The sequence below is a fragment of the Phyllobates terribilis genome, unplaced genomic scaffold (assembly GCF_046119375.1).
Source record: "Phyllobates terribilis strain yellow unplaced genomic scaffold, ASM4611937v1 Scaffold_4__5_contigs__length_816908805, whole genome shotgun sequence".
NCBI classification, from domain to species: domain Eukaryota; kingdom Metazoa; phylum Chordata; class Amphibia; order Anura; family Dendrobatidae; genus Phyllobates; species Phyllobates terribilis.
The window spans coordinates 503216943-503237803 of record NW_027362764.1 but is presented as its reverse complement, the minus strand read 5'-3'; the positions used below and the strand labels follow the sequence as shown (position 1 = coordinate 503237803).

At 40.2% G+C, this 20861-nt stretch overlaps 1 protein-coding gene across 7 annotated transcripts in view; it reads left to right on the top strand.

Moving 5' to 3' along the window:
- The window catches only part of LOC141265581 (probable thiopurine S-methyltransferase), a 38843-nt gene extending 18283 nt beyond the window's left edge, over positions 1 to 20560 (top strand). For all 7 annotated transcript variants that reach the window (XM_073678822.1, XM_073678824.1, XM_073678826.1 and 4 more), the window contains 7 exons: positions 3276 to 3368; positions 3463 to 3595; positions 10045 to 10097; positions 10267 to 10341; positions 14356 to 14441; positions 16781 to 16825; positions 19117 to 20560. In XM_073678822.1, coding sequence (XP_073534923.1) covers positions 3276 to 3368; positions 3463 to 3595; positions 10045 to 10097; positions 10267 to 10341; positions 14356 to 14441; positions 16781 to 16825; positions 19117 to 19238 — 607 coding nt within the window. In that variant the 3' untranslated portion in view covers positions 19239 to 20560. The remainder of the gene's footprint in view (positions 1 to 3275; positions 3369 to 3462; positions 3596 to 10044; positions 10098 to 10266; positions 10342 to 14355; positions 14442 to 16780; positions 16826 to 19116) is intronic.
- The last annotated feature ends 301 nt before the right edge of the window (positions 20561 to 20861 follow it).

Sequence of the window (20861 nt, the reverse complement as noted above, 5' to 3'; positions counted from 1 at the left end):
GCTGACACCTCCAGTATGCCGCGCTTGCGCAGTATGTCATGGCCAGCTGTGCTTGCACAGTGTGTATACTGGCCATCCGCGCTTGGCGATCTGGGAGCCGCGCATGCGTTGTGACGAGCGACCCCGGCTGCACACAGTGAAACTGGGAGCTACACACAGCTTCACTGCACACACGCGGGAGCCGATCGTCACAGCGCATGCTTGGCTCCCAGATCGACAAGCGCGGATGGCCAGTATACACACTGCGAAAGCGCAGATGGCCATGACATACTGCGCAAGCGTGGCATTCTGGAAGCGTCGACGCAAACTAGGCACCAGAATTCCTGACTAAATGCAATGAATCACACCCCTATGACCTAGCGTGCAGGTATGATATAAATATATGAAGTGCTTTATACACATGATATTAGCGCCGATTTTAATAAAAAAAAGCTTGTTAGTAATGCACATTGCATCACTAACAATGCAATGGGGGCAGTTTAGATACTACAAAGGACATGACAGGTTCCCTTTAACTTAATTTTTTTGCACAACCTTTTGAGGATATTACTGCAAACAAATAATTTCTGTAACTCTCAATGAGACTTCTGCACCTGTCCACAGGTATTTTGGCCCATTCCGAGTCCTTATGAGCAAACTTCTCCAGCGTTCTCAGGTGTGAATGGTGCCTTCTCCATACTGCATGTTTCAGCTCCTTCCACAGATGTTCAATAGGATTTAGATCAGGGCTTAGAGAAGGCCACTTTAGAATAGTCCAATGCTTTGGTCTTAGCCATTCTTGGATGTTTTTAGCTGTGTGTTTTGGGTCATTATCCTGTAGGAGAACCCATGACCTGCAACTCTGACAAAGCTTTCTGACACAGGGCAGCACATTTCTCTCCAAAATGCCTTGATAGTCTTGAGAATTCATTGTACCTTGTACAGATTAAACACACCATGTGCCAAATGCACCAAAGCAGACCCAAAACATAACCAAGCCTTTTCCATGATTCACAGTAGGGACAAAGTTGTTTTCCTGGAATGCTGCATTTTTGCATCTGTGAACATAGAGCTGATCTGTCGAAATGACATTCTCTTAAAAGCTTTGTCACTATGCATTTTGGCAAATTCCAGTCTCCTTTTTTTATGGTTTGCTTTCAACAGTGGTTTCTTTCTTGGTTGTCTTCTATAGAGTCCACTTTGGCTAAGACAGCGATGGATGCTGCAATGTGACACTGATGTACCTTGACCTTGTAGTTTACCTCTAAACTCTGAAAGTTGTTCTGGACTTTTTTGTATTATCTGCGTCTTCAATTTGTCATCTATTTTCTTCTTGCAGCCACATCCAGGGAGGTTGGCTACAGTCCCACAGACTTTAAACTTCTGAATAATATGTGCATCTGTAGTAACAGGATTATCAAGCTGTTTGGAGATGGTCTTACAACCTTTACCTTTAACATGCTTGTGTATAATTTTCTTTCTAATCTCCTGAGACAACTCTCTCCTTAGCTTTCTTTGGCCCGTGTTCAGTGTGGCACACACCATGATACCAAACAGTACAGTGATTACTTTTCATCCAATAAATAGGCAGACTGACTGATTACAACTTTGTAGATACCTGTGATGCTAATTACAGGACAAACCTTAGTTAAACATGTCACTATTGTCAAATTATTTTCAATCTTTTCTAGGGGTACCACCATTTTTGTCCAGGCCAGTTTCATTAGTTTGTTTTTTAATTTTTTTTCTGTTGAACGGTAATTCAAAAGCAATGTCTGATTTTCATTAGCTGATATTTAATAAATTTAAATAGAAAATTACTTTTCTCAGTTTCAAATTATTTAATTGGCCATTTGTTTTTTTTTTTCTTTAACAGAAAGGTACCAACAATTTTGTCTGTGTGTAACTTTATGCCACAATGAATATAATAATAATAATCTTTTTATTTATATAGCGCCAACATATTCTGCAGCGCTTTACAATTTAGACAATTCACATACATTATCATTGCTGTCCCCATTGGGGCTTACAATCTACATTCCCTATCAGTATGTCTTTGGAGTGTGGGAGGAAACCGGAGGAAACCCACGCAAACACGCGGAGAACATACAAACTCCTTGCAGTAGTTATCCTTGGTGGGATTTGAACCCAGGACCCCAGCTCTGCAAGGCTGCAGTGCTAACCACTGAGTCACCGTGCTGCCCAATAATAATCACTCTCCATGGTGGCGGTGCACCCTTAAAGGGGTTTTCCCATGAGCAAAGTACATTTTAATCAATAGATGTTGGAATAATAATAAGTGCCACAATTGGATGCGTTAAAAAAAAAAATAAAATGTTCCTGTGCTGAGATAATCTTATAAATATGCCCCTGCTGTGTACTGTGTAATAATACATAGAATATCCACTACACACTCAATTGATGTAGGCAAACAGTTTATTGAAGGCAATGCACAGCAATGATAAGTTTAACAGTGCACCAGGCGCTTTATACTGCCCTACAAGATGTCCAAGCCTGCAAGTGCCCTCCACCCAGCAACTGTTTGAAAAATGTTTTGAAAACCGAAACGTCACGATGTTCACATCCAAGGAGCCCTGTAAAATGTATCATTGCTGTGCACTGTCTTCAATAGCTGTTTGCTTGCATCAGTTGTGTGTGCAGTGGATATTATACTTATTACTTGGGATTCCACTTGCAACTCACATTCAACAAGTGTGTGCACTCTGTATTTCATACTATGTCCTGTGTAATGGCTGTGTCGGACCATGCAGGAACATGGTCGGCACTTACCACAATTCCCTGGCCAGGGGAACAACCAAAAGAAAGTATACAGACATAACAGCATGGGATCACAGCTGATTCTGTGAGGTAAAACATTGTTTTTAAGCAGGTATGGAATGTTTTACCTCACAAAAGCAGCAGCTGTGATCCCCTGCTGTCCTGTCTGTATGCTCTTTTGCTTCCCCACCCCCTGCCCAGGAGCTGTGGTATGGACAGACCATGTTCCTGCACAGTCAGACACCGCCATTACACAGAACACAGCAGGGGCACATTTATAAGATGATCTCAGCACAGGAACATTTTTTTAACATGTTTATTATTATATTCCAAATATCATATTAATTAATATTATTATTATTATTATTACAAAATCTATTAATTAAAATACCATTTTAATGATCCGTATGATTCAAAAAGACTTTATAGAATTTTGAAAAAGCTTTTTGCATTTCTGAATCTTTCCGATTCACTTATAATACATTGTCAACCCGTTTCATTTTTTTTTTTTTACCCAGATTGCTGGCAGAGTTCTTGAAAGAAATGCAGGATGGTAGGACAAAGCTCAACATCTTTTTCCCTCTCTGTGGCAAGGCGGTGGATATGAAATGGTACATGCAGATTGAGCTCTCATAATAATGAGGAATTGAACAATATTCTAAATTCTTTTAATGACTAGAATGTATTGATAACGATTTATCTTAGGCTCGCTGATATGGGCCATAATGTGGTTGGGGTTGATGTCTGTGAAATGGCACTCAAGGAGTTTTTTGTTGAACATAACATCCCTTATACTGAAGCAGCTGTAGCTGGGATTCCTGGAGCTAAAGTATTTAAGGTTAGTGACCTTCTTTTTGGTAAGTAAGGCTGTATGCACACTATATTTACATGTAGATTTGTCACATACTCCAGTATAAATCTCCCAGCTCATATGTTAAAACTAGGACCTCGATGTATGAATCTATATGCCATAGTAATAAAAACATGAACTACTTGAAAGTCAGGTATACTATAGCATGGCACTTATATATACCAAAAGATATTATTCTGATGTATGTCCAGTCTCCAGATAAAACGGGCACCACCCACCAATATTAAATAAATAGGGGAGTAGCAAAGATTCATCAAGGCACACATAGACACCAAAAACTGAAAAGACATCAAAGACATTTATGCACAACCATGTAAATAACATTATATATCATTTTTATCTGGCATTCATTTACATTCAAGGCATAAATGATATACTACACGAATGTAGGTAAGTAATGGCGTACTATATCTTCATTTCCCAAAAAATAAGGGGTTGAATGTCGAAAAATATGTATCTTCCCTTGTGCAGGCGGGTCCTCCTCATACTTACATAAGTATTTTCTGACATTTTATGCTTTGTGCCCTGATGCTCATTTATACTGAGATACATTGCACTTTATTAGCTGCTTTGCTTCAATTTTCTATCTATATTTATCTGTATTCACACATCGAACATGACAAATTACTGAAATGGATATCGTGGTCCTCTGCTCAATAGGAAAAAATTATAGTAAATGCTTCAAAAATAGAAAAAATGGTACTTACCATCTATAAAAATGTCTTTTAATATATCACTAAAATCATGCTGGGGAGGAAGAGGGATGCACTGTGGACGACGACCGTTTCATGTGTACCAACGCTTTTACGAGTCTCAAATGTGGCACAACTTTAAACTACTTCCTTTTATGCAGTATGAGCAAGCTACGTCATGAACGTCATGATAACCAATATATTGAAATGCAAACACAATACAAAAGTATTAAACACAAGTGCTGAAACAATCATAAAAACACTGACAAATCATTCTTATCATTGACACCTAACAGACCTTGGGCATTTAAAAGAAGGATCTCTAGCTTTTCCACAGAAGTTTATGGTGATCTCCACCTTGTACAAGAGGGTTAACCCTTTCCAAGTCTGCAAAACGAAGTAGTGCTCGGTTTGACTAGTGAGTATTGCGTATATGCTTAAAGGAAGCCTGTCACCAGAAATAACGCTATTAATCTACAAATATGCGGTTAATCTGCAGGTTAATAGCATTATTATGCTACCCGGCGCCTGCATGCAGCCGAATGCAGCGGGGAGAAAATGAAATTTATTCTCCTCTGCAGCATATGGTTTCAGTCATGGGGGCGGGGCCGATTCAGTCACCACTCTGAGTATATAGAGCAGCCTCTGTAACCGCGCCCCCAGCACTTACTAACAATCCCTCTGCATTGCGACCGGCTGACAGTCAGGGCCGGGGGGCTATGTTACAGCGGCCGTTTTGTATTCTCAGAGCGATGACTGAACCCGCGGCGCCCCCGCCCCCATGACTTAAACCAAATGATGGCGGGGTAAAGATCATTTTCTCCCCGCTGCATTCGGCTGCGTGCAGGCGCCAGGCAACATAATAATGCTATTAACCTGCAGATTAACAGCATATCTGCAGGTTAATAGTGTTATTTCTGGTGACAGGTTCCCTTTAATTAACTTCCCAGTTTGAATTGAATGGAATTGTTCTCTAAACTTGACAAACAAAGGTCTAATAGTTTTTTCAATATAGAAAAAAAAACACAAGAGCAAAAAATGAAATAAATTGAGCAACCTGATGTAACAAAGGACCTATATGTAATGGATTAACCTTTAAATGAAATTTGCAAAAGGAACAATTACCACGTTTAAAGTTACTCAGATGAGTCATTTTACTAAGTCAATTACTAGAATCAGATTTTAATCTATTATGAACTAATGTATCTTTTATATAGTAGTTTTTGATCAGAATTTTTATATATCCCAGTACTGTTGCTTCATCTTGTAGTTACATGGCCCTGCACAAGGGAGGATCCTATTTTCTTTCACCCTCACCCCTTGATTTTTGGTGGAGTGTGGATACAGGACACTAATATTTGTCAGTATTAATAGTGAAGTACCGTATATTCCGGCGTATAAGACGACTTTTGAAGACTGAAAAATCTTCTGTCTAGTCTGGGGTCGTCTTATACGCCGGTAATGCTTTTGAACTTTCAGAAATTGACATGCGGGGATACTCTGGGGGTGTTAATAAGCTGCCGTGGCCGTATCCCTGCCATGTCGGAGTTAATATAAGGTGGAGGGAGTTAAAATACGGCGGCGGTAGGTCCAGACAGTCAGCGCTTCTGTGCTGAAACTGACACATCGCTGCGTATTCCCAGCTCCGGACACAGCGCAGGGCTTCTGTGCCGACAGCTTTCACTTGTCACAGAAGCGGTGCGCTGTGTCCGGAGCAGGGAAGTTCGCATCGCTTCTGTGACAATATATGAAAAGCCGGCAATTCAGCAGCGGCATAAGCCGGCACCCGACAATTTAGAATAGAAAGAATAGAGCTTCACACATAGATTAGATAGATAGAAACATGTCAGTCACATATATATGAAGTACAGTGACAGTATTGCTTACTGTACTTGTCATTTAGTGTAAAGGATTTATTAAAACAAATAATAGTGTTTTCATGCACCGTCTCTTTAAAAAAGCCGGCCGGCATTTCAGCATCTGTACCCGACAATTTATAACAGAAAGATAGAGCATCACACATAGATTAGATAGATAGAAACATGTCAGTCACATATATATGAAGTACAGTGACAGTGCTGGTTACTGTACTTGTCATCTAGTGTTAAAATAACGGATTTATTTAAAAAAAAATTGGCGTGGGGTTCCCCTTAATTTTAGTCTCTAGCGGAGGTTAAGCAGACGGCTGGGGCAGATGTTTGAAGCCTGGGAAGGGGGTAATACCCACGGAGCTTCCCAGGCTACTAATATCAGCCCCCAGCTGAATACATAGCCTTTACTAGCTAGTAAAATGGGGGACCCCCCAAAAAAAATGACGTGGGGTCCCCCCTAATTTAATAGCTAGCAAAGGCTAGGCAGACAGCTGGGGGCTGATATTAATAGCCCAGGAAGGGAGCCATGAATATTGGCCCCCTCCCAGGCTAGAAACACCAGCCGTCAGCCGCCCCAGAAATGGCGCATTCATAGGATGCGCCAATTCTGGCACTTAGCTTCGCTCTTCCACGCTGCCCTGGTGCGGTGGCAGGGGGTAATAGGGCTGGGGTTGATGTCAGCTTATAATGCCAGCTGACATCAAGCCCAGGTTAGTAATGGAGAGGCGTCTATAAGACACCCCCATTACTAACCCCATAGTAAAAGTTAAAAAAAAACACAAACACCCAGAATAAAGTCCTTTAATTGAAATAAACACACAATTCTTTATTGTTCTAAATTAAACCATACTTACCACCACGCCCATTCCAGCTGAAGCCAACGATCTCCTGCAATAAAAGAAAAATAATAAAGCAACATCATCCTTACCTTTCCATGGTTCCCACGACAGCTTCAGCTCTGCTACATCGAGATGACAGGCTGGACCGCAGCAGAACGCTGCCATCCAGCCTGTCATCCCGCAGACACTGAGAAGCGCTGGCATGCTTGCGCTCCTCAGTGTCTCGCTGTGACGGCATCCAGATGAGCCGACAATGAACTCAGCTCACCTCCTGGACGTCCGTCACTGACAGCGTGGGAAACTTCTACTGCGCATGCGGGGAGCAGGAGAACTTTCCCACGCTGTCAGTGACGTGCATGAGGTGAGCCGAGTTCATTGGACATGATCTCGGCTCATCTGGATGCCGTCACAGTCAGACACTGAGGAGCACAAGCAAGCCTGCGCTTCTCAGTGTCTGCCGCATGGCAAGCTGAACGGCAGCGTTCTGCTGCGGTGCAGCCTGTCATGTGAATGTAGCAGAGCTGGACCGGTCCTGGGAACCATGGAGAGGTAAGGATGAGGTTGCTTTATTATTTTACTTTTATTGCAGGAGATCGTTGGCTTCAGCTGGAATGGGCGTGATGGTAAGTATGGTTTAATTTAGAACAATAAAGGATTGTGTCTTTATTTCAATTAAAGGACTTTATTCTGGGTGTTTGTGTTTTTTTAAATACTTTACTAGAAATTCATGGCGGTCATGTCTAATATTGGCGTGACCCCATGAATTTCGGGCTTAGGGCCAGCTGATAATGCCAAGCTGGCCTTAACCCCTTTATTACCCAGTGAGCCACCGCACCAGGGCCCTGGATGAGTTGGGTACAGCGCCAGAAGATGGCGCTTCTATGAACGCGCCATTTTCCGGGGTGGCTGCGGACTGCAATTTGCAGCGGGGGGGGGCCAGAAAGCTTGGGCCTCCCTGCGCTGCAGATTCCAGCCCCCAGCCGCCTAGTTGTACCTGGCTGGGCACAAAAATAGGGCGAAGCCCCACGTCTTTTTTTTTTTAATTATTTCATGAAATAATTTAAAAAAAAAGGGCTTCCCTATATTGTTGTGTCCGGCCAGGTACAAATAGGCAGCTGGTGGTTGGGGGCAGCCCGTTCCTGCCTGCTGTACCTGGCTGGACACAAAAATATGGCGAAGCCCACGTCAACATTTTTGGGAAAAATTAATTACAAAATTAATAATAATTTAGGGACTGCATCTTTATTAACCCCTCAATTGTCATTTAGTGTTAAAATAAAGGATTTTTTAAAAAGAAAATTGGCGTGGGATCCACCATCATTATAGTCTCTAGCGGAGGTTAAGCAGACGGCTGGGGCAGATGTTTGAAGTCTGGGAAGGGGGTAATACCCACGGAGCTTCCCAGGCTACTAATATCAGCCCCCAGCTGAATACCTAGCCTTTACTAGCTATTAGAATGGGGGACCCCCCCAAAAAATGACGTGGGGTCCCCCCTATTTTAATATGTTTATGAGTGACAGTTTTCCTGCTATATACCTGCATGTCATAAGAATTTAAATTAAAAAAGGACCATGTTAAATTCAAATCTGTTTTTTTTAAATTTTTACCGGTGTTTGGTATGCGTTGGAAAAGGGGTAGTCTTATACGGTGAATATATCCTAAACTCTATATTTTAACAGGAAAGTAGGGGGGTCGTCTTATACACCAGGTCGTCTTATACGCCGGAATATACGGTATATAGGATTTTAAGTGCTTTTCAATTCTTTCTTTGCCCTTGTAATTGAAATAATTTTAAATAAAATTGACATAATGTTATGTAAATGAGTGTGTGCATAGCTGTTTTTTCATGTCGCTTCAGTTTTTTTGTGTCTAGTTCCAATTTTTAACAAATGTGTGGTTTATTTATTACAGTGAATATTTCTGGAGCAATGTTAACATATCCTTATTGTTTTCTTATTGGAATTAGGCTTCATTTCTAGTTTTACTCCATTGTAAGTGCATATTAATCTTTATGTAGGTAACGGTGAAGGGCAGCATATACAGAACTTCGCTACCACTTATCTTGGGGAAAAGTTTGAAACAGTGGAGACAAATCCATCCTGGATTATACTGTTCTAACCTCTAACCCAGTTGATGGTCGTTTAATAGCCTGCCGAAATTCAGATGAACATTGAACAATCTGTAATAGATCATTCAGTGCACATAGGCTGCCATTGTTCTCTGCAGTGTAGGTCCTGTTAGAAAGCGCTGCCAAGAATGAGGATCTTTTGTGCAAACCAAGAGATCATTTCACCCAACGAACAAGCGTTTTGCTCGTACACCAGGTGATCATCAGCCTGTTCACACTGCAAGATTATTGTGAAACAAGCGTTAATGATAATTGTGCAGTGTAAATGGACCTTAAATGAGTCGTCCCGGTTTGGGGTAAAAGTCTGCAGTCACTGTTTGTCACTGCAGACTTCTAAATCCTAACAGCTCATCGCATGCTGTCAGGATTTTCCAGTGTTGGCGGCAAGAGCTGGTGGTCACGTGACCGCGAGTATGCAATTTGCTGCCTTCTTTCCACATTCTGACTAGACGTGTGCAGCCTTGCTCAAAGTAAGTGAACTGAATGAAGCCAAGCATCTGTTCAGCATATGACCATGGAAATTGCATACTTGCGATCATGTGACCGGCCAGTCTCCATGCCGGCACCAGAGAATCCTGATAGCATGCGATGCGCACACTGTGAGGATTCAGGAGTTTGCACTCGCATAGAGTGACTGCAGATTTTCATGCCAAACCTGGACAACTCGGCTACCTGATATTGTTCATAGATGTTAGATTGTCAAATGAACCCCCTAAAAAATGATTTATTGCAAATTGCCATTGAAGATAGGGAATATCAGTATCTGACAAGGAATGGCAATTCTTGGTGGGGGACGGGACTTTAATACAGTAGTCAGGTAACATTTTTTATAAGTGTGTGAAAACCTCTTTTATATATGTTAAGTATCCATATTATTTGATTTCAGAGTGGATCTGGGAACATTGCATTGTACTGGTGCAGTATCTATGACATATCGCAGTAAGTATTCACTCCATAAGATTATTTATTGGATACCAGAACCCAACTTTTAGCAATATTTTTTTCTTAACATAAAAAAGTACCATGTTAAGTATCTGACTTTGGTGATGTACAGCAATACATGAGTGTAAATTGGACTATGTTTGTAATGATTTTGTGTCATCTGTAGCTCAGTCATTGGAAGGTTTGATGGAATGTGGGACAGAGGAGCATTTGTAGCTGTGAACCCAAAAGACCGAGAACGGTTAGTTAATATATGTAATCATATAACCGATTTACTGTATATACGTATGTATTTTCTATGTGCATAATAGGAAAGAAATAGATCTGAATTGTTCTTGAATTTATTCATCTTGGAGGCATCAAATGCTTAAATGGTCACCGTTGTTTTAACAAACGTAATATCCTATTAGTACAGGTGAATATAACAAAAGTTGTAATATATCTTATCAGGGAAATCTGCTACTATCTCCACTTATGAGACACTTCTTCCTCTCCTGCCTGCTTCCTGAACTTAACATCCATTCTGAAAAGAAAACAGTTCAAATTTGTTTTGGCCTAAATAAATAAACTCTATTAACTTGTAGATATGGGGTTAATCAATCTGCAGGTTAATAACGTTCTGAACCTGCCCGGTGCCTGCTCCTAGCGCCCCGTTGCCGGAAGAATACAAACTTTATTTCTCCCAGCAACTTTCAGTATCAGTCGTAGGGGTGGCACCGGCACGGTTTCATTAAGCGCTCTGTGTATAGAGAGCAGCTGCTGTAACCGTGCAGTGACTGACAGCTCGCTCAGCATTAGGGCCGGCTGTCAGTCAGTGCAGGGTGTTCGGTTACAGCCGCCACGCTCTAATACACTGGTATATGGGGAGCACTTTCTTCAGGATTACCTGGGGAGCACTTTCTTCCGGAATAAACTTGTACCGGGGAGCACTTTCTTCATAAATCCACTTGTATCGTGGGAGCACTTTCTGTATTAACACATTGGTAGTCGTTTTTTGGTCTACACATCACCCATAAAAAATGCAATCAAATGGCAATCAAAACATAGTATGTACCTCAAAATGACACCAATAAAATCTACCACTGACCAAAAAAGCAAAAGCAAAAGTTATCAATTTTTTTTTAAGCCATTGAATTAGTAATAAAAAAAACTATACATGTTTGGTATCGGTATAATCATGCCAACCTGAAGAATTATGTTGGCCAATTATTTTTGCTGCACAATTAACTCTGTAAAAACAAAACTGAAAAAATAAGTTTTATCCATCATTCCTTTTTACATATAATTTTTTTCTTGTTTCTCAGCACATTATTTGGTAAAATGAATGGTGTCAATAAAAATTACAAATCGTCACACAATGTCAACAAAAAAATGTTAAAAAAAAAAGCTGTGGCTCTGCTCTTAGGCTACAGTCATGGCCAAAAGTTTTGAGAATGACACCAAAATTATATTTTCACATGATCTGCTGGCCTTTGGTTTTTATTAGTGTTTGTCTGATGTTTATATCACATACAGAAATATAATTGCAATCATATTATGAGTACCAATAGGTTATATTGACAGTTAATGCAGCAAGTCAATATTTGCAGTGTTGCCCCTTCTTCTTCAAGACCTCTGTAATTCTCCCTGGCATGCTCTCAATCAACTTTTGGACCAAATCCTGACTGATAGCAGTCCATTCTTGCATAATCAATGCTTGCATTTTGCCAGAATTTGTTGGTTTTTGTTTGTCCACCCGTCTCTTGATGATTGACCACAAGTTCTCAATGGGATTAAGATCTGGGGAGTTTCAAGGCCATGGACCCAAAATCTCTATGTTTTGTTCCATGAGCCATTTAGTTATCACCTTTGCTTTATGGCAAGGTGCTCCATCATGCTGGAAAAGGCATTGTTGGGCGCCAAACTGCTCTTGAACGGTTGGGAGAAGTTGCTCTTGGAGGACATTCTGGTACCATTCTTTATTCATGGCTGTGTTTTTAGGCAAGACTGTGAGTGAGCCGATTCCCTTGGCTGAGAAGCAACCCCACACATGAATGGTTTCAGGATGCTTTACAGTTGGCATGAGACAAGACTGGTGGTAGCGCTCACCTCATCTTCTCCGAATAAGCTGTTTTCCAGATGTCCTAAACAATCGAAAAGGGTATTCATCAGAGAAAATGACTTTGCCCCAGTCCTCAGCAGTCCACTCCCTGTACCTTTTGCAGAATATCAGTCGGTCCCTGATGTTTTTTCTGGAGAGAAGTGGCTTCTTTGCTGCCTTCCTTGAAACCAGCCCTTGCTCAAAGAGTCTCCACCTCACAGTGCGTGCAGAAGCACTCACACCAGCCTGCTGCCATTCCTGAGCAAGCTCGGCACTGCTGGTAGTCCGATTCCGCAGCTGAAACAGTTTTAAGATATGGTCGTGGCGCTTGCTGGTCTTTCTTGGGCGCCCTGGAGCCTTTTTGACAACAATGGAAGCTCTCTCCTTGAAGTTCTTGATGATGCGATAGATTGTTGACTGAGGTGCAATCTTTGTAGCTGCGATACTCTTCCCTGTTAGGCCATTTTTGTGCAGTGCAATGATGGCTGCACGTGTTTCTTTAGAGATAACCATGGTTAACTGAAGAGAAACAATGATACCAAGAACCAGCCTCCTTTTAAAGTGTCCAGTGATGTCATTCTTACTTAATCATGACTGATTGATTGCCTGCCCTGTCCTCATCAACACCCACACCTGTGTTAATGGATCAATCACTAAAACGATGTTAGCTGCTCCTTTTAAGGCAGGACTGCAATGATGTTGAAATGTGTTTTGGGGGTTAAAGTTCATTTTCTGGGCAAATATTGACATTGCAAGTACAGTAATTGCTGTTAAGCTGATCACTCTTGGACATTCAGGAGTATGTGCAAATTGCCATTACAAAAAATGAAGCAGTAAACTTTGGAAAAATTAGTATTTGTCTCATTCTCAATACTTTTGGCCATGACTGTATGTGCCCACGTTGCGGAAATGAAGCAGAAAATTTCTGCTTCATTTCCGCATGTCCTCTCCCGGAAAAACGCATGCGGAATTCTGCACGCGTTTCTCGCGCGTTTTTCACGCGTTTTCGACATGCGGAATTGCCTTGTGTTTTTTCATGCATTGAATAAGGCAATTCCGCATGCGGAAACGCAAAATTAATGAACATGCTGCGGATTTTTGAACGCTCCATAAACGCTGCGGAAAAATCCGCAGCATGGGCATAGAACTTGCGTATTCTCATTGGGGATCATGGGGTGCGGATTGACAAGCGTTTTACAAGCGTTTATGCTGCGGAAAATCCGCATCAACAACGCTTGTAATCCGCAACGTGGGCACGCAGCCTTAACAACTGTGGGGTTAAGCTGCAGGTAATAGCATTCAGAAGCTATGCGGCTGATGCACTGAAAGCCTTCCTGCTGGGAGAAAATGAACTTTATTCCTCCAGGCAGCCTCCGGATTGTAGTCATAGAAGCTCAGTATATAGTGAGAGGTGATTGAAGCCACACCTCTATGACTGAAAGCCGAGGGAATAAAGGTAATTTCCTACCAGCAGCTGGGCTCTCAGTTTGGCGCACGCACGGCTTCTGAATGCCATTAACCTGCAGAATAACCCCATATCTGCAGGTTAATAGCATTTTTTTTCACAGGTTCCATTTAAAAAGGGAAGGAAAGAACAAAAACAAAAAAAATCAACCATCCCTTAGCCCCTTCCCGACATATGATGAACTGTTATGTTATATGTCGTGTCGCGTTCTTTGATGCGGGCTCAGCAACTAGGCACGCAGCTTTACAGGCAGATGATGCTGTGTTATTTACCATAATCATAGTGATGGGCAGAATCATATTGCAGGTCATTTTTATCGTATAATGAACTCCATAAAACAAAACCACAAAAAAATATTGCGGAATTGTGCTTTTTTCACATTTCCATCACTCTTGGCATTTTTTTCCCACTTTCTAGTACATTCCATGATAAAATGGATGGTGTCACGCAAATGTACAATTGGTCCTGCAAAAATCAAGCTCTTATAAGGCTATATCAACAGTGAAATAAAAAAAGTTGTAGCTCTTGAAAGAAGGGAGGAAAACAAAAAAGCGCAAAAACGTAACCTCTAAAAGTAAACCCTTATTTATGAAGATATGTAATATTACTTTTTCATCATCCTGTTTATCTGCATCTTTTGATTAATGTTGTGTAGAGTAAATTCCTGCCTAATGTACTGACGTACTAGCCGTATTCTTTTTTCCGCACAGTTATGCAAACGTTGTCTTGTCACTAATGGCTAAGGACTGTCGATACCTACTTGTAACAGTCGAATATGATCCAAAGCTGCATAAAGGTGAGAACACATATTAAATATGTCTGGATTCATTTTTAACTCGAAATCCTAACTTTTAGATATTGCTACAATATTCCAAAAACTGCATGGTGATTGTCGCCGCATCTATTACTATTGAAATGTTGAATTATGCTTCCATAAGAAAAATAGAAAAATGTTAGTATCTATGGAACTTGGCTTGGTCAGAGAGGGTTAGGTTAGTTTGTGAAATTAATGAATTTTTTGAGGGGTGCATAAAATATGTTAGGTGCTTTTTATACTTTGTACACCAATTGAAGTTTATTTTCTTCAATGAAGAAGAAGAAATCGGCAATTAATATTCTACATAATGGCTATATTATCTGACATAAGTCAGCTGTAAGAATAAAGAGACATCACCAGAAACGCTCTTCACATGCAAATATTGGGTTCATTTCTGCAGGTAAATAGCGTTAAAACTCTGTAGAGCCGGATGACTTGAAGGGATACAAAGAGAAAATTAAGTTTTAATCCTGGTATAATCATCATGTAATGACTTTCTCCAAGTCACCCAGGCAGTGCATGGGAGTGATTACATCGCCATTCAGTATACTGAGAGCACGGCTGTAATGACTGTCTGGCACTTTGAGTGACAGTTCGCTCTACACACATATGCTGCAGACATGCTGACACATAGAGTGCCGGGGAGTGATTAGAGTGATTACAACCCCGCTCCCAGTATACTGAGCAGTGACGTAATCACTTCCCTCTGCCACCCAGGTGACTTTCCAGAACAAAATAACCCTGAGAATTACACTTCCTCTGTCCTTTTTTATTTTCTACCCCTAATGCATCCTGGTGTCATATCTTCCTCAGGTAAGTGACTTACATATTCCAGCCATCCGCATCCTGCAGACCAGACTGTTGTCTTGTTAGGGAATAGTCTAGTTCAGGTGCTCACATTCACCATTACACCATCACCTGTGAAGTGTAGGCCCTTTCAGCAACACACCGGGGACACCAGGGGTGCTCTAACTATCTAACAGCTCCATACAATATAAGCTACAATGCACTCTGTGTTCTGACGCGTTGCAGTCATAGTCAGTATTAACTATTTCAGGTAGTTTTTGCTGCAGTAGTTTTTCTTCTGGATTTTACTGATGTAACTCTCACATGCACCAATGACCCCTGGGTGCTCAGGTTCCTGTTGCCAGTGTACTAGTTGTCATTCTTTGGTCCACTTCTGGTAGGTACTAACTATTGTTGAGCGAGTATGTTCTACTAACCCTTTCGCCGAGTATGCTCGGGCCGAGCTCCGAGTATTTACAGCTGCTCGGTGATATGGTTGAATCGGTCCCGTGTGCATGATTTGCGACTGTTTGACAGTTTTATTACATGGGAGGAATGTCTATTTCTTACACATTCCTCACATGTAATAAAGCTGTCAAACAGTTGCAAATCATGCACACTGAGCGATTCAACCATATCACCGAGCAGCTATAAATACTCGGAGCTCAGCCCGAGCATACTCGGACAAAACATACTCGCTCAACCCTAGTACCAACTACTGCACTACTCTAAATTTATCAAAGTGGCTCATGGTGCTTGTCTATTTTCAGTTTACACCACCTATTAGGTGGCTTGCTTCTTACCAGAAATGTGTATTACAATTTTGGTGCATTTTTTGGCGCATTACATTGCACTCTAAACCACACCTTTTTCTGTGGAGGCCACACCCCCTTGTTGAACATGTTGTGAAAAGTGTGTCAAACACATCATAAATATGGTACAAGTCAATATAGACAGGCTTTTTTGTGCATATTATGCTAGACTTCTGCCATATTTAGATTGATAAATATGCCCCAGAATGTTTTTGGAAGTGGAGGAGTCTGCATAATTTTAATTCCATTTTTTTCAAGGGGGAAGACCCACTAAATTCTGTATTTAATTATTTCTTAACATATCTTTAAAGTAGTTTGCGCTGTTTTTTCTCTCAAAAGAGCTTCCTACAGAGGCCACTAGAGGCAGTATGGAAGCTTACTGGATAGTGCGTTACTATTGTGTTCAAAATATAAACAATACTTCCCCAGCTCCCTCTAGTGGTGGCTACAAATAGTTAGGATGTTATTTTAAATCTATGATTATGCTGTGAATTTGAAGCATTGTATAAAAGATATATTTTGAAATTAATCACCACAACCCACCAGATATACCAGTAATTTTCATTTAAGAAGGCTAATTAAAAAAGTGAACATACAGGGAAAATGAACAACCCTCCTCCAAAAAGCTGCTGCTGCACAACTTTTTTGTGGTGTTATCAGTCTATGTTCTACTGTAGAAAACTAAGATGGAAGCATAACTGTTTTTTTCCTTTTTTATAGGCCCTCCCTTTTACGTGTCTGAATCTCACATAGAAAATTTTCTTGGTAAGTAATTGCACATGGAAATTTGGTAAAATTAATAGTTATAACAACTTGGCACTGTAAATAAAGTTTCCAGAATTACAAAAATATGGATCCGTTCCTGTAGAAACGGTGCCACTTCTGTCCACTAGTCGTGTCTGTTATTGCAGCTCAGCTTTGTTCAATATCAGACACAATCCATGTGTGGCCTTATTTCTAGAAGAAAGTAGCCATGTTTTTATACTGCTAAATTGCCCTTCTAACCCCTTCTTATTGGAGCCAATTTTAGTTTTTTCGGCTTTTATCTTTTTACTCCCCTCCTTCCAAGAGCCATATCATGTTAATCTTTCCATCAACTTAGCCATGTCAAGGCTTGTTTATTTTGCAAGACTAGTTTTATTTTAATGTACTGAAAAACAGGGACAAAATGCAAAGTTGGATGAAATAGTGAAAAATACACAATTCAGTTGTTTTGGGTACAACATTTAGTGTGCGGTAAATATGTTAAAACCTTGAAACAGGATTCTACACATCCGGATGTTTGCAGTCATATCAAACGTATGTATTTTTTTTAATGGTTAGTAAAACAATTCTGAACATTGAAAAAAAAAATCTGGTACGTGTCGCCATTTTTTTTAAACCCATAACTTTTTTCGATTTTCTGTTAATGGAATTATATAAGGGGTTGTTGTTTTTTTTGCATGTCAGGCTTTAGTTTTTATTCTGTGGTACACACAACATTTTGATTTCCTTTTATTGTATTTTTCCTGGGAATAACTGCAATTCTGGTGTTTTTGTTTTTTCTTTTCTCCTGAATTTATCACCTCTGTGAAATAATCTTATTTGTATATAGATCGTACTTTTACTTACATGGCAATACCAAATTTGTTATTTTTTTCTTTTTCAATTTCTATATTTTAAGAGAGGGAAAAGTGGGTGATTTATACTTTTTAAAAATATTTAACATATTTTAGCCCCCCTACCTACACCTCTAAGGATTGCTTTATATACTGCAATACTTTGTATTGCAGTATATAATGTACTTATATAGTGAAATTAACAATCTCCCAATGAACCACTTAAAGGGAATTTGTCACTAGGTTTTTGTCACTTAATCTGAGAGCTGCATAATGTAGAGACAGAGACCCTGATTCTAGAGATGTGTCACTTCCTGGACTGCTTGATGTAGTTTTGATAATCTCCAACTGATAAGACAGTTATTTTATCACTAGAGGACTAGTAAACCTACTGCCATGTAGTCCTCCATGTTCATGAGCTCTGTATAACCCCATCCTAACACTGAATGGCTGCTTCCTGCCTATTCACAGTGTACACAGAAAGCTGCTAATCAGTGGTGTGAGCAGATTTATACTGAGCTCAGTATTAAGAGAACTGGTAGATCAGCAGCAGATAAATCAGTTATTTTGTGAAAATGTCAGCATGTCACCCTGTAAGTTACACAGCACTCTAATCAGCTCTCTAATGGGGTCCCAAAAACCTGGTGTCAGATTCCCTTTAAATGCTAAATATTGACAATGGCATCTTAAGTGATTAAAAAAAAAAAAAAATGAGCTGGACTATAAACTGGCATGTGCAAAGTGTAAGAGCACGCTCACACTGTAGCCATTTCACAAAAAAGGCAGATCACAGACATGGCACAAAACTAGTGTCATTTCAAATGGCAACTTTATGGCTTTAAGAAACACTAAAAGAAATCAAGATAAAAAATGTGGTACTCAGTAAGGGTATTTTTTTTTCAGACCAAGTGGTCGTACCTCCAGCGATCACGAGTTATTCCCTACACAATAAATATGGGATAACTTACTACTTCAGGAATTACCTTTAAATAAATGGGGGAGCACTGGCTAAAACTGTGAAGATAAGAAAAACAAAACAAAAAAAAAATGAAGGGTCTTGTTCAGCTATATCTACAAATGTTTTTGCATGAACAATACACATTGCCAAAAATAATTGTTTTTAGCTATAATTTTCAAAAATGACACAGGAAACCAGTCTGTTTTTTTTTTATAATTGCGGCTCTGAAAAATGGATGATATAAAGATGTCAGAAGCAGTCATTTCGAAATACCATACAGATGAAAACATTTTCTTACACATCTGAACTTAACCTTCCAAGCAATGACCCGGGCCTCTTTTCTTAATCTAGGACTGTCTGTGCATAGAAACTCACCTAACACAGATGAACATAGATGTAAAACTACTGCATTTATGAAAAAATAAAAGACTGAGGTTAATCCTAACAGATTATTTTCTAATTTTTAATCCTACAGTATTTTTGTATTTTGTCTCTTTCAGGTCCTTCATGTACTTTCAAGCTGCTGAAGAAGATTGATGCACTTACTGACAAGCAGAAACAATGGGGACTAGATTTATTTTTTGAAAACCTTTACCTCGTCACCCCAAAATTGGAGTCTTAATTAGACACATTCCGTTTTATTTGGACACATTCCTCGTTACTAAAGTGTGAGGCTGGTGTACTTCTTTTGAAAATCCTTCTCTGAATGGCTGTATTTTAATATTAAAATGAGCATTTATTAATCCAGCTAAAAAGTGACAGAGCTCAATCATCCAGGTGTATTTAACCACTGCCTACCCACCCTCACTAACAGCTACAGTCTGTGCTGAGCAGTGTTATCTTTCAGCAATAGGGAGGAGGTGCAATCAATTATGGCTATGTGGGCAGAATCAATCAGGCTTTGTGGGCAGAATAATTATGACAGATTAACATATTAAAGGGATTGTTAGGACTAAAATGACAAGTCTGCAGACACTCTATGTGACTGCAGACTTGTTAATCCTCCCCGCGTGCTGTGAGGATTCGCTGGTGTCAACGCCGGGAACGGCGGTCACGTGACCACAAGTATGTGATATGCATACGCCAGAACCTGACTACACTTTTTCCTGTGTGCTCAGCAAGGCACTGTGCTCTGCAGACTTGTCATTTTAGATCGGACAACCCATCTTTGGCGCATATTTACGTCAAAGGTCGTGTCCCTAACTTTCATGCGGGCTCCAACGCTAAGCCCGCATCTTTCCCCGCACTTGATGGCTGATTGAATCAGCCATAAGTGCCTTTAACAGTCGCGGCTGTTAACCAGTTAAATCCCGCTGTCAATCACTAACAGTGGGATTTAACAGGCGCCAGCCGGAAACACATTACAAATCCAGCCCATTAACATCCCTGTCACGTGATCAGGGGGCGCTGATGGATTGTCATAACAGCTGGGGGTCTGCAGAGTCTGTCATTGTGAATCTGCTGTGAACGCTGGCTCGTGGCCAGTGTTCATAGGATATTGTGATTTTTGCTATACATGCAGTAAGAATCGATCAAAACATCGAATCTACCCCAAATGGTATCAATAAAAACGACAGCTCAGGACGCAAAAAATAAGCCTTCGCCCAGCCCCAGATCCCAAAAAAATGGAGACTCTATGAGTCTCAGAAAATGGTGACATAAGCAAAATAATTTTTTCTTACAAATTTTGGAATTGTTTTTCACCACTTAAATAAAAAAAAACCTATACATGTTTGGTATGTGTGAACTCGTACTGACCTGGAGAATCATATTGGCAGGTCAGTTTTACTAAAATGCAATTTATATTGTGAAATCAGGTGACATGCCAGCTTTAAGTGTACAAAACCTAATCCTACCTCTTGTTTTTACATAATGTCATTACCTCTTTAGGAAGTTGAATGATCACTCTCATACTTTAATTATCAATAAATGATATTTCCTCAACTTTGCCTATTTTTCTTACTATATTCATTTTGCGTTTTATGTAGCATGCAAGATTTACATAAAACTGTATGACAGGATGCTGATTTTAAATTCAATTCTTAGGGGAGTATTTTCTCTTAAAGGGGTTGTGCCACCATAAAGAATACATTTAACCAAGCAGAAAAGGTGGAAATAAATGTTTTTGTAATTTACAGTTATTAAAAATTATTCTCCATTCAAAAAATACCAAGCTTTTATCTTCTGAAGTATTCCCCCTGACGTTATTCCATTCCGTCCTCCCAGTGACCGATGAGCTGGTCGA